Source organism: Anser brachyrhynchus (assembly GCF_964034855.1).
Source record: "Anser brachyrhynchus genome assembly, chromosome: 3".
Lineage (NCBI taxonomy): Eukaryota > Metazoa > Chordata > Aves > Anseriformes > Anatidae > Anser > Anser brachyrhynchus.
Genome location: NC_137696.1, coordinates 105,385,051 through 105,399,357, shown reverse-complemented (window position 1 = coordinate 105,399,357; position 14,307 = coordinate 105,385,051). Strand labels below are relative to the sequence as shown.

The 14,307-nt window shown below is 38.2% G+C and overlaps 1 protein-coding gene across 2 annotated transcripts in view; it reads left to right on the top strand.

Annotated features, from left to right (window-relative positions):
* SH3YL1 (SH3 and SYLF domain containing 1) overlaps positions 1-14,307 on the top strand; it is a 43,745-nt gene that overhangs the window by 13,045 nt on the left and 16,393 nt on the right. Inside the window, exons 5-9 of one of the 2 annotated variants that reach the window (XM_080587332.1) lie at positions 1,509-1,621; positions 6,643-6,771; positions 7,713-7,875; positions 8,623-8,695; positions 9,404-9,460. In XM_080587332.1, coding sequence (XP_080443458.1) covers positions 1,509-1,621; positions 6,643-6,771; positions 7,713-7,875; positions 8,623-8,695; positions 9,404-9,460 — 535 coding nt within the window. The remainder of the gene's footprint in view (positions 1-1,508; positions 1,622-6,642; positions 6,772-7,712; positions 7,876-8,622; positions 8,696-9,403; positions 9,461-14,307) is intronic. The other variant, XM_080587333.1, reaches the window with a different exon arrangement.

Below are 14,307 nucleotides of genomic sequence, written 5' to 3'. Positions count from 1 at the left end.
AGATGCTTTGATAAATCAATGAAAGTTTTGCTTTAATCATCTCCATCTGGTCTTTTATGTAATGTAACCATTTACTACTGATATTTACTAAAATAATTTAAATACACGAGCTATTTCCAAGAGGACATTTTTTCTGAGCAATCTCATTTGAAATTTTAGTCACCCAGCTTACAAAATACAGTTTCCTTACTAGCATTGTTATAACATGAATTTATTTTCTTCTTCTAGAGAAGAGATGCTATTCAGAAATACCTGAGTGGCTTAGGAGCCCAGACTCCAATTTCAGCACTGTTTTAGCAATTTAAGAACTTCTACATTGTAGAAACTGGTTGAATTTTATTCCTGTAGGAGAGATTATAATTAACATAGTTGCGTTTGTGCTTATGGATGGTTTTAAACATTAAGAAGGAAATCACAGTTTTCATAAGTCATAATATTTGCATAAGGTTTTTCCAAATGAAAAAATTTGGTACCTCAGATTAAACACCAATTTTAAAATTCATGCTTTCCTTGAAGGTTTTATCACTGTAGATTCATTTAGCTTTAGCTGTGGATTCATCATCTTTATGGGTAAAAGGAGGAGGTAGCAGCATCCTGAAGGACCTCCATCCCTGGATGATTCAGAAACTACTCATGTCAGACATCTTTTGTTTGGGATGGGGTGGAGGTTACCAGGGGGCTAATAACGAAGGCCTCTTACACTGCATAATACTCGTGGACCAGAATTGTTTTGCAAATAATCTGGTATTTCCTCTTGTATTCCCTGCTGTCACTGTTTGGAATTTGGGGTAAGTTGAAAGTTTGTTCTGAACGTGACTTTCAGTCGCACCCATCTGATGGAAGATCAGGCACAGTAGTCCTTGGGTACACAGGACATCTGTTGAAAAAAGTAAGCTACAAAAATGTAATCTACTTTGTTGAACTCTGAAACAGGCTGGTACTGCTACAGTCCTGGGTTTAACGTTGAATTCACCCGTATCTATCTTGTTTTTTTAGTGCATGTAGTGTATTCACTGAGCTTTATCTTTCAAAAATACCTTATCTCTCCAGTTACATGTTTCAATAGTTCTTGAAGAGGCTGTCTACATCTCATAAATTCAAGACTTAAAAAAAAAAAAAATAGTAATTTATATATATGTGTATATAGTTATGGTTATAAAACTCCTGATGTTGTGTCAAGAAAATACGATTAAGTAAAAAAAAAAAAAAGGATTTTTAGTTTCCAAAAACTAAAATGTAAATTTTAGCATCTATTTTTGCAGAAAAATGACCAACTTGGTTATGAAAACTGTTTCAAAAGAAGTATTTGCAAGAATGGAAGTAATTATCTGATAGGATGGGAGATTCTAACTTGAATTAAAAATTTGATAAATTTAGAGCTACTTTTTAATTTGGGGAAGGAAATATCTGCAATGCTACCACGTGCTTTCCCACAAAACAGAAGATTCTTCTCCCATGAAGTTCAAACTTCTTAAAAAGCATGGTACTTCTGTTTGATGTTTTTGCAGGTTTCAGACTTAGTAATAATATTGAATCATGAGAGAGCAGTAGAAGCTTTTGCCAAGGGAGGGAACCTTACACTTGGAGGAAATCTTACTGTGGCAATTGGACCTCTGGGGAGGTGAGTAAAATCCCTTCATAATATGGGTTAGCTTTAAATATGGAAAATATTTTTTTAAAGGCTATATAAATATTTGCATGGCTTTCTCTGATATCTTTACAAAACAACCTGGGCAACCTGTATGTTGACTGGGCCATATTGTTTCGGTAGCATAATTGTAGTGTTATGACTTCTTAGTTGCTTGTTTTTTTTGTGTTTTTTTTTCCCTTTCTTGATAAAGGTATTTATTCACAGAAGGAACATGTTCTGAAATTTACTCTCATTTTTGCAAGACACTGCTTGGGTAGGCTCCTCAGTCATCCTGGTCAAAGTGAAAGAGATTGAAAAGGCCAACTGAATCTGGCAAATAACAGATGGTTACAGGAATGGTGCCTCATAAGGGGGTTTGGCTACTTAGACCATGGGACTTGCTTGAGAAACCTGGTCTGCTGGGGGCTGATGAGGTCCATCTGTCAGAGAAAGAGAAGAGCATTAGTCTCTCACCTACCGGTCATAGGCTTGCCAAGCTGGAGAGTTGCTGGAGAAGGGGAATCTCAATCCATCCTGCTCCTCCCAGTTTGATGTCAGTATCACTGATAGATGCCCAAAGCCTGGAGAAGGGTCATGGGTTAGCTGGAGAGTGCCTGAAGATCAGCACAAAGGAACTCCAGCTGTTAAGGCAGCTTCATCAGGGTCCCAATTCAAATGTCACTATTATAATGCATGTAACATGGGTCATAAACGAGAGGAGTTAGAGATGTACACACACCTGCAGGGCTATGACCTCATTGGCATTACAGAGATGTGGTGGGATGGCTCCGATGACTGTGGTGTTGGAATAGAAGGATACAAGTTCTTTAGGAAGGACAGTCAGGGGAGATGAGGAGGGGTTGTTGCCCTCTATATCAATGACCAGCTGAGTGCACGGAGCTCTGCCTGGGGGTGGATGAGGAATTGATAGAGAGCATATGGGTCAAGATTACAGGGAGGTCAGGGACAGGTGACACGATAGTGGGATTCTGCTACAAGCCACTTGGCCAGGAAGACCAAGAAGATGAGGCCCTCTATAGACAGATAGAAGCATCTTCATGTTCACAAGCCCTGGTCCTCATGGGATACTTCAACTACTCTGATATCTGTTGGAGGGACAGCACGGCAGGGCATAGGCAGTCCAGGAGGTTCCTGGAATGCATTGATGATAACACCCTTCTCCAAGTGATAGAGGAGCCAATAAGGAGAGGTGTTATGGTGGACCTCATTCTCACCAACAAGGAGGGACTGGTGGGGAATGTAAAGCTCAAGGGCAGCCTTCCTCTGCAGTGACCATGAAATGGTGCAGTTTAGGATCCTGAGGGCAGCAAGGAGGGAGCACAGCAAGCTTGCTTTGGCCTCTTCAGGAACCTGCCTGGTAGAGTTCCATGGGACAAAGCCATGGAGGGAAAAGGGCCCAAGAAACCTGGTTAATGTTCAAGGATCACCTCCTCCAAGTGCAGGAGAAATGCATCCCAACAAAGAGAAAGTCAGGTGGAAACACCAGGAGGCCTGCATGGATGAACAAGGAGATGCTGGCCAAACTCAACCAGAAAAAAAGAGGCCTACAGAGGGGGTAAGCAAGGACAGATAGCCTGGGAAGAACATTAAGAGATCATCTGACCAGCCAAGGATCAGGTTAGGAAAGACAACGCCCTTTTAGAATTAAATTTGGCCAAGGGACATCAAGGGCTACAAGAAGGGCTTCTATAGGTACATCAGAGATAAAAGGAAGAGTAGGGAAAATTGTGGGTCCTCTCAAAAAGGAAACAGGAGACCTGGTCACCCAACTGCCACAACTTCTCAAATATGATGAAATTCCCACTGACTGGAAGAGGGGAAACATAACCCCCATTTTTTAATGGGGGGAAAAAAGAAAGACCCAGGAAACTAAAGGCCAGTCAGTCTCACCTCTGTGCCTGGCAAGATCACAGAGCAGATCCTCCTGGAAACCGTGCTAAGGCACATGGAAAATGAGGAGGTGATTGATGACAGCCAACATGGCTTCACTAAGGGCAGATCTTGCCTGACAAATCTGGTGGCCTTCTATGATGGCATCACAACGTTGGTGGATAGAGGAGGAGCAACTGACATCATCTACGTGGACTTGTGCAAAGCATTTGGTATTCCTACGTGATATATATCCTTCTCTCTTAATTTGGTGAGACACAGATTTGAAGGATGGACATCTTGATGAATGAGGAGTTGGCCGGATGATTGCACTCAAGAGTTGCAGTCAACAGCTCAGTGTCCAAGTGGAAATAAGTAATGAGTGGTGTTCCTCAGGAGTCAGTATTGGGACCAGCCCTGTTTAACATCTTTGTCAGCAAAATGGACAGTGGGATCGAGCGCACCCTCAGCAAGTTTGCTGATAACACTGAGCTGTGTGGTGCGGTCGACATGCCAGAGGGAAGGGATGGCATCCTGGCTCGAGAGGCTGGCTTGTGCCTACCTCATGAGGTTCAACAAGGCCAAGTGCAAGGTCCTGCACCTGTGTTGAGGCAATCCCAAGCACAAATATAGGCTGGGCAGAGGATGGTTTGAGAGCAGCTCTGAGGTAAAGGACTTAGGGGTGTTGGTTGGTGAAAAGCTCGACATGAGCCAGCAATGTGTGCTTGCAGCCCAGAAAGCCAACCCAGACTGCATCAAAAGCAGCATGGCCAGCAGATCAAGGGGGGTGATTCTCCCCCTGTACTCTGTTCTTGTGAGACCCCACCTGGAGTACGGTGTTTAGCTCTGGGGACCCCAGCACCAGAAAGATATAGGCCTATTAGCAGGAGTCCAGAGGAGGGCCATGAGGAGGATCAGAGAGCTGGAGCACCTCTCCTACAAAGACAGGCTGAGGGAGCTGGGGTTTAGCCTGGAGAAGACTCCAGGGAAACCTTATAGCGGCCTTCCAGTACCTAGAGGGGGCCTACAGGAAAGCTGGGGAGGGATTCTTTGTCAGGGAGTGCAGTGATAGGACAAGGAGTAAAGGTTTTTAAACTAAAAGGGGAGATTTAGATTAGATGGTAGGAGGAAATTCTTCACTCAAAGGGTGGTGAGGCACTGATACAGGTTGCCCAGAGCACCTGTGGATGCCCCATCCCTGGATGTGTTCCAAGACCAGGCTGGATGGGGCTTTGAGCAACCTGGTCTAGTGGGAGGTGTCCCTGCCCATGGCAGGGGGATTGGAATTAGATGACCTTTAAGGTCCCTACCAACCTGAACCATTCTCTATGATTCTAGGCTCAATAAAGAGCACAAGTACTACAGTGCCTGAGTGAACTGTTATTTTCATTGACCTATGGGCTTTGCTACTGCAGATCTGCCTGGCAGTAAGTTTTAAAAAAAAATAGGACTACACCAAGTAATTACTTTTAAAGCTTAAGTGATTAAGCCAGCTTACTTTGAAGGATGAGATGATATAATCACAGAATAATTTAATTTGGAAGGGACCTTAGGAGATCTCTAGTACAACTTCCTGCTCAAAGCAAGGTTTGTTATGACTTCAGATCAGGTTGCTCATGCCTTTATTCCAACTGGGTCTTGAAAACCTTTGCTTAGCCTCTCTGGGAAACATACTCCACCGCTCAGCTGTTCTCATGGTGAAAAGTTTTGCCTTACAGACCGTCAAAATATTTCTTTTTTTTAATGTGCCTATTGTCTTGTCTTTCCACCATGCACCACTTGAAGAACTTGACATCATATTTGTCATTGCCTCCTCATAGATACCTGAAAGCTGATGATAGGTTCCCCCCCCACCTAAGACTTCTCCAGTCTAGTCAAGCCCAGTTGCCTCAGTTTCTTCTCTTGGAGCATGTATTTTTTTATGCCTGTTTTTACAGTGAAGGTTTTGCTGGTGTTTTGTCATCTTTTTCTGACAAAATAGAAGGGTAAGATGCTACCTGTTCCACTGATGAGACAGATACATGGATCAGGGGAAGGCAGTGCATGACATTGGTGTTGCGAGGCGTTCAGTATGCTGTCCTGCAGCATCTCTGTGTCTATGTTGGGACATTGTGTTTCAGGTGTACAGGCAGAACTGATCACCAAATAGGTGAAAAACTGGATCGTCAGGCTTGAAGAGCAGTGGCAAATGATTAATGTGATATCCAGAGGCCAGGTTCTTGTGGAAGTCCTCAAGAGGCTATTCTGGGACCTCTCCTGCTTGATAATCTTCATCAGTGACCTGGAGGAACAGCTGTAAAATAGCCTTTTTGAGTTTGTGGATTACACTTTGTAATCTTATCTTTCTGTTGAGGTCTGATAAAGCCTTACTTGATATATTTTGTGCTGGTTTGGGCACCATAAGATCAAGAAGATTGGGATATATTCAGTAGTGTTACATGTTGCAACAAATGTAATCACAGCTTTTTAAACACCATCTATGAAGAATGACTAAAGAACTGATTAAAGAAGAGACTGAGGGGCGATAATATCTTTAAATGTATAAATGGCCACAAGAAAGAGGAAAGGAACAATGCGGTCCCCTCTCCGCGTGACAGACAAGACAAAAATCAGAGAGATTATTGCTGCAAAAAAGACTTCTTTAAGGCCAAGAAAAAAAAATTAGGAAGTAGCAAATTTGTCTATTGAAAATGTGGAATCTGTGTTACTGGAAGACAACTTCAAACAAGCAGTGAGTATGAACTTTGTATATATGTTATTGTCCTGGCTTGGTAAATTTGAATAGTTTTCTGAAATTCTTGTGTTAAGGTTAGTAATTTTTCAGTCTTCTGAATGCAAGAGGAGGTCTACTATAGAGTATTCTCATGAGGCAACATTATTCTGTGCTTTGGAGGAAACCTTATCGCCCAAATTAATTACTTTGTGCTGGGTTCTGTCTGAAATGAAAACTGAAAGTGGATTTTAACTCTGACCCAGTTGAGCATATTCAGCAGAGAATGTGAGAACAGAGAAAAGTGAAACCCTTGCAGGCTTTTGGTGGGATTAAGATAAAAAGGCTATTACTGCTCATGTTGTGAAGCCATACTGAAGACTATCAAGCAATTTTTTTTTTTTCCTTCTAGAAACTTAGAAGGGGATGTTGCACTGAGAAGCTCTGCTGCTGTCTATACATACTGCAAATCTCGAGGACTATTTGCAGGTGTATCTCTGGAAGGAACCTGTTTAATTGAAAGGAAAGAAACCAATCGCAAGTAAGTTTTCTTTGAAGTTAGAGGATTCAGTGAAGGAACAGTGACACAGTGAACTGGGACGCATTCAGTTTGTTCTCACAACAAACTCTTTTTTCCATTCCATGTTTATTTTAGGGTTTCTTAAGAGGTGAGGGTGTCTTCAGTTTACCCAACAGGTATTAAAAAGATGGTGAACGTTTAAAGAGACCTTAGGTTCAAAAAGGTAGTTATAGAGATATTTACTGTATATTGAGAAATATTTCAAGTCATTTGAAACAAAAAAATAAACCCTGTTTTAGACCATCACTGAATTTGAGAAAACAGTTTGAGAAATGCTGCAGGTTTCCTTTGTACAGCCTATTACATTTGAACTACTTAAGGCACCTCCAAATGAGTGGAAATATTCAAAATGGTTTTACTGTGCTGCAGATCGTAAAATATCAACCAAATAATTCCAAGAACTAAAATACAGTAACTGAGGTGTCTGCTGTATTGTAAGTCCGTGTTTATGAGGACTTTGGTTTTGCTAATACCAGCAAAGACTACTACTAATTTTAATGACAGCATGTCAGATAATAAAATTGCAGTGCTAATGCATTATTAAACAATTTTACTGCATCATTAAGGAATCTGTTAAAACATTTTTAGAAGTGTCATGTATTTCTTCAGTTTGCTGCATGATTGGCTTTCAAATGGTCTCGTTGATACATGCTACGTGACCAGTAATGAAATATTACCAGTGAAGAACATTTTGATATAAGGTGGTAGGCAATCAAGTTTGCAGTAGCTATTTATCGTTCAGAATTTATTGCTAAGCTAGTTATGTCACTTCTAAATAGAAGATCAATAGGAGAAATCTAAGAGTAGGAGGGGAGGGGAAACGCATAAGGTGGGCTTATCTAGACACTAAAATATAGTACTGATAAAAGACCTGGCATCTGTTGTTTTTTTTTTTGCATCAGGTTTTATGGGCAGGATATACGTGCTAGTGCTATCCTGTTGGGTGATGTTCCTTCTCCTGCTCAAGCAGAAGATCTTTATGAGATTCTAGCATCCTTCACTGAAGAGTATGAGAATGAAGAGCAAAAAAATAATCCAGGAAAAACTGTAACGGTACAAGGAAGGGTTTGGGTGTCTTTCTCACGGGCTTTTTTCTCTTCCTGAACTGTTTATAGTCAGTAGTAATGGTAATATTGGTGTTCTTGTGGCATTCTTAAGATCTCTATTGGATGCTTACAAATGTAATGCATAGCAGACACTTCATAAAATCATCATAGAATCATAGAATGGTTTGGGTTGGAAGGGGTCTTAAAGATCATGTAGTTCCAGCCCCCCCTGCCATGGACAGGGACAGCTTTCTGTGTGTAACATCCATTCAAGTACACTCTTCAGTATTCCCCTGCTGGGCTCTTCTAGAGAAGTATGTTGCTGGTTTGGCTTTGCATCATCTAGAAAAGCTATATATCGTTGTTTTCAGAGCAATGTATGATCAAATCTGAGGTGATGATTAGAAAAGTTTCTTCAACCTATTTCTAATTCAGTTAATCTGTAAATAATGAGCATACCAGGTTTGATTTGGTACTCTTCTAAGTTTTCTACTTTTTCTGGCTTCTATTTAATCACACTTAAAGTAATATAATTCTCAGTATTACAGAGGATGATTTTTTGATTGATGTTACTGATGGACAATCATTTAGTTTTGTCTTTGTTAAACCCATAGTGAATTACTCTATAGTCATGTGTATGTCACTAGTTCTGTAGTGTACTTCTTGAGTTCATACATTTTCAGTGCAGCTTGACGTACCTCTAGAGTATGAAGTTAAAATCTACTTCCAGGTCTGATGCAAGTTATTTTAAAAATGTTTGTCTTAGGTAAATGACCCACCTGCTAGACCAACATCAAGACCAGAACCGCATAAACCTGCTGTTGGGCCAACACCACCAGGTTAGAAAGCATTTTGATAATGATTAATTAATCTCTTTATAAACGTAGATCATTAAGGCTAACGAAAGTTATACAATTACTGTAGTAGTAGCTGTCTGTATGAGAACATTTTTTATATATTCTCCCTTGAGCTAACACCGAGAGCATGTTGAGACAGTGCCATGAGCAACAAATGATAAAGCCTTTTTGTTTGTTTTATATTAACAAATCTTTTCTCTGACAGGTTTTTTTTATAAAAGTAGTGTTGGTTTAGTTACAGAAGTAATTATTCAAGTAAAGCATACATGTTTATTAGATATATGGAAGCCCCTTAGTACAATGACATTTCTTAGTAAAAAGTCATAGTTCTACTAGAAACTACTAGTCCTACTTCTAGAAACTTCTGGTTTCCACAAACTTAGTTTGTCTGTTAGGTTGTCGTTTCTTTGAATAGAGTTCTTACAGTTGAGTGGGGGAGACAATTTTTGAATAATAATTCATCTACCAAAATACTCACATGGAACGTAAGGCAGTATGCAGCTTCTGTTGTTAGCTTGATTTATTTCTATGGACAAGGATAGAAGGCAAGATCCTTATTTCTTTCTCCTGTACTGCTTCTTAGATAACTGCAGTCATTTTGGAACTATTGAACGCATTAGAAAAACAGCATATGAAATGTAATAACATAAGTTGGTACATCATATAACTTGCTACTTAATTTTCTTTCAGCTGAAAAGAGCTCAAACAGGCTTTATCCTGAACTTCCAACTAATTATGCCTCTGCGGGTAAGTACTAAACTTACACATGTTTTATTAATACAATGTGAATCTGAGAAATCCTAAAAGTACTTTGGAAGACGTCTTCCAACATCTGCACATTCCTTTATTATCCATGTGTTAAAATGAGATTTGGTCATATATGCTTTCTTGAAAATATTTCATAAATATGCATCTTATTTCTAGGCTTTACATTCCAACAAAAGATGAGTCTTATTTTCTTTTTCTGAGCAGCAAAAGTGTGGTTTTTTTGCTTTATTCAGTGAGCTTGAAAAATACACCCAAAGTAGCAAAACTGTTTTACGTTGCCATCTAATTGAAGTGAAGAAGTAAGAAGATATAACAAGCTTGTGTCCAAACCCTTATGCAAGGCATTTTAACTCCTGTTTTAATTAAGAATTACTTCCACAGATCATATCTGATTATGCTGACATAAACATAGATTTTCATTGCGGTTATACTCGAGTTTTTTGAGATATCTCTGCATTGTACCAAGAAGATACTACTTGTTCAGTATTCTATTCTGACTCACTTAAGCTTAAAGCAGTTTCAGTTCTAACAGTGAATCCAACTTGTAGTATTTGCAATGTAATTCTCAAGCTGTGAGGCCCATCGTCTGGAAACGTGTGATCTGTTAACTACATTTCCTGGGTGTAGGTAGGTATAATGGCCAGTGCAGGGATAAGTTTTGATACTGAGCAACAAACTTGTCTGGGTTGCAAATAATAAAGGAGATGGTTTTTTTCAGTTTTGGGGTGTGGGTGGAGGAGGGCTAAGGTTGACATTATGGCCAGAGGTTTTAGTTTTCCAGCAGTTACAAAAGTTGCAGAAAGGTTGAAGCATCATTCATCCATCTCATTAAATGAAAGAAGAGCTAGACTTGCAGATTAAATATTTTTAATTATATTTTATGTACACCTGAGTTATCTAGATAGGTAATGTAATATAACCTATTTCAAATGCAAGAAGAATGTTACATGAAAAACATGTTTTTCTAAACTGATAACGCAATGCTTGACTCAGATGCAAGTAGTGTTTTCATGTAACCGAATAACCCTTTAACTTAATGCACTTAGCTGGAAAATGAGGTGCAGAAATGCTTTAAATTTTTTCCAGATACTTAGAAATATCACAATTTTATTTAAAGAATAATATTTTGAAAAGACTTTTTGCAGTTCTGGAACAAAAAAAACCCTCATGGCTCATATTGTGATTCAGTGAAGTTTGAAGTTTTGCACCTGATAGGTAATGTGTTCCCTTTCAGGAGCATTTATGAACAAGAGAGTGGGTCTATGGCTAGAATATTATAAGACAAAATGCTATTCCTAAACTCAAGTGCTTCTCCTTGTAACAATATAATTATTTTTTTATAATTAGGAGAGAGTAATGATGTGGTTTACAGCTTTTAAGCAGTCATAGGACTTGCTTTAAAAAAAAAATCTTGAACTTGTGCTTGTATTTTCTAAGTGATTGACGTTCGGTTTTTGTGGTGGTAGTTTTTTGCTTGTTTTCAGATTTCTCTTGGACACATTGGCTTTCTTAGATTTCATAAGTACTTGAATCAAATATTATAAAATTTAATTTTCAGGAAAATGTGTGCCCTCTTCTTTGGATTTTTTGAACTGAATGAATTATCTATCTGCAGATACTGACACCTTAAGCCTATTGTGTATAAAATCATCACTCACAAACTTGATTACAGTAAAAATTTAAGGAAATCAGAGTATGAATTGTAACTAGCTTTCTTCAGCAGAAACTCTTCATTTTGAAAATATTACCAGATTGTTAGTGCACCATCAGGCATATGTTTGTATTCCTGTATACTGAAAGAAGTGTTATATTAAGCCTTCTGATGAAGAAGTAGAGGCAGAAAGAATTTTATCACAGGCAGCAAGAAATTTATCACAGTATTTTAGAGGCTAAAAAAAAATCTTCAGTGATAGTTTGAGTGATTTTTTTAACATCGTAAAAAATTCATACCTTCACATATTAATTTGTCTGCAGCTTTTCAGAGACTTTTTGTTCCCTCTTGTTCCCTTTGAGACACTTGTTCTGTAATCAAATCACCTCTTGATCTTCCTTGATCTTTGTTTTGATTGCTAAACGGACTGATGAGCTCTCTGTCCTAAGTAATTTTCTTTTTTCCTCTCAAATTTTAAATAGTGCTACAAATAGCAAATTCAGAGATGTGAGCTCACAGATATCACTATGGTTTTTGGAAGCCTAAATCCTGTTGAATTTAGACCAAGCTCTACTCCTCATAATTTATTATTTAAACCTTCTTATGTATTGCTAATCCATGTTAAAACAGTTGAGACAATATCAAGCCTTTCTGACTAGGTGGTGCCATGAAGTTATGGCAAACTCGGTTTGTGTTGACTAAATCACTGCTGCTTTTCATGGTTGCAGTTCTCCAAGAATCAGGTCTGATGCAATTCCCTGTAATTTTAGAGATGATCTCAATGTGTCTTTCAATAATCTCTGAATGACATCTGGTTGAAGAAATTTATGAAAATTTGTTTGCTGTGAGAATTCTAAGAAAGACTTTATGCCTCCTTAAGCATATTTTGTCAAAGAAATTTTAGGGTTTGTATATTTCCTTGTTTTGTTTGTATGTTATAGGGTTGTCTGTGACCAGTTACAGACTTAATTAAGCCAACAAAATTACATGAACTAAGAGTCCAAGAGATGTAAAGCTTAAACTGCTTTGCAGCTCTCTGAGTACTATATCATCATTTTTACTTGTGACCACCTTCTGTTTCATTTACCATGCTTGTGTGTTCTGCAGTTCAGTTTCCATCTGACTTACGATCCTGGTGTTTTGTGTACTTTTACCCTGTAGGATGATACTGATCAAATTCAGGGAAAAGATGAAATATATAGTGGCACTGTGACACCATTCTAGATTTCTCTGCAATAGTACCTCAAATTATGTGTACTGCTGAGCCTGGTTAAACATAGTGTAGTGAAACAATGGAGCTTTTAGTTAGAGCTTCTGAAAGAGGGCGTCACTGTGAATGTGTTTGCAACTTCACAATAGGCTTGCTTTGCTAAGTGTGTATTGAAGCATTCACTGTTTGTTTTTTTTCTGATCAGCTTCTCTTAGATTTAACAAAACTAGTATTAGCTTGGAATAACTCAAATTTAACCGGAAATCTGGCGCATAGCTATTTATATCAGTTATGCAGTTCCACATTTAGAAATCCACTGATTAAGTAAATAACATCTGACAACTGCACTACAAAAGAAATGCAAGTGGGCCTAAATCCTCTCTTGATGAGGCACCTTTGTGGTTTGTTTTTTTTTTTGTGATCTGAAAATGAAATAGTCCATAGGAACATGACTTATTTCTGTCACTGAGACTGGCTTATATTTTAGAAACATTGGCCCTGAGTCATTTTCATACGCATTAGCTTGTACACTTTAAATCTATTCAATAATGGGACTATGAGAGCTTTGAGATAAACAGAATAATATATTCCACCTGATGGAGTGCTGATAAAGGACGTCATTCTTTCAATCAAACTTCCCATATTTTTCCATGATCTCTGATGTTACGGTTCTAGCTTCCTGTTAGGTAAGGAAGTTAACTGGTTAATGAAGTTGTTTTCACATTGTGTCTTCATGTTGAAGTGGAGTAGACTTGAATGAAAGATAATGATTTAAAAAAATAACTGAAAAGTGGGTAAAATAAACTAATACACTTGGATGAAATCGGATGATGTCCATATTCCTTCAGGCACTGTGGATGTGTGCTGTGCACTTGGAAGTGGGGAAGAAAAAAGCTTTTCATTTTTCAGTACATGAATTATTCCTTTTCCAAAAAAGGCAGAAATTTGCTGTTGAATCAAGTAGAACTATTTCACATTGGAAGCAAGAACCCTCATCAGGCTGTATAATCTCTTCCTTCTATTTTATATGAAGAGGAGCTCTAATAGATTGCTCACCCTAAAATGAATAGGGAGGTTAGACTAACACATATTTGTTTCAGGAAAATTTTATGGAGTGTGATATATGAAGTCTAAGTTTTTTCATGTTTACTAAGTTAGTAGATAGACAATGTCATGAATGCTTTAACCCACTGTAAAGTACATAAAGTAACTTTTTTTTTCCTTTGAGGTTTAGCCGAGCTTGGTCTATTTTTGTGGGTTTGGTTTTGTTTCTTTTTTTTTTATGGCAAGGCTTCTGACATGTTTGTATTTAGTTACTGGAATAATAAAACATCCATCTGGTGGTCCCCACGGTATTAACTTTCTTGCTATTATGAGCTCTTTCTTAATACTAACCAAACCCAGGAAATCCCAGGAAATTGTTTTTGAGACTATTTTTATCTCTGAATCACTTTTCTAGGATCATACTATTACTCTTGTGAATGTTATAAATCAGATAATCAAGCTGCTTATGGCTTATGTTGTGGCAAACTGAGAGGAAAACATAGCATGCAGGAATTCTTCTGGTCATACTGAAATAACTTGCTGCGTATAATCAGCTAACTCAAAATACAACAAAGCATGAGAAATTGAGGTCAGACGTGTTAGGATGATATTGGGGTCTTCCTGATGTGTGCATTTGTTGGTGGAGAACTGTAATGCTAAATATGACCTAAATGAGGTGCAGGTTTTTTTCTTGGAATTTTCTTAATGGCTTGGAATAAAAATTAGGAAGTTAGAGCCAATTTGTAGGAAAATGATAGTGTAGTCTATGCTTTTTTTTTAAGCAGCATAAAGATAATTCTGATTCACAATAGTTAAAATTTGAAGTTGTTCATGTGAACATACAAATGTTAAATAGTATGAGCTAAAGTCTTTGTGTGAGGCCCTTTTAAAGCCCACAGCTTGATATTTTAGCATGTTTAT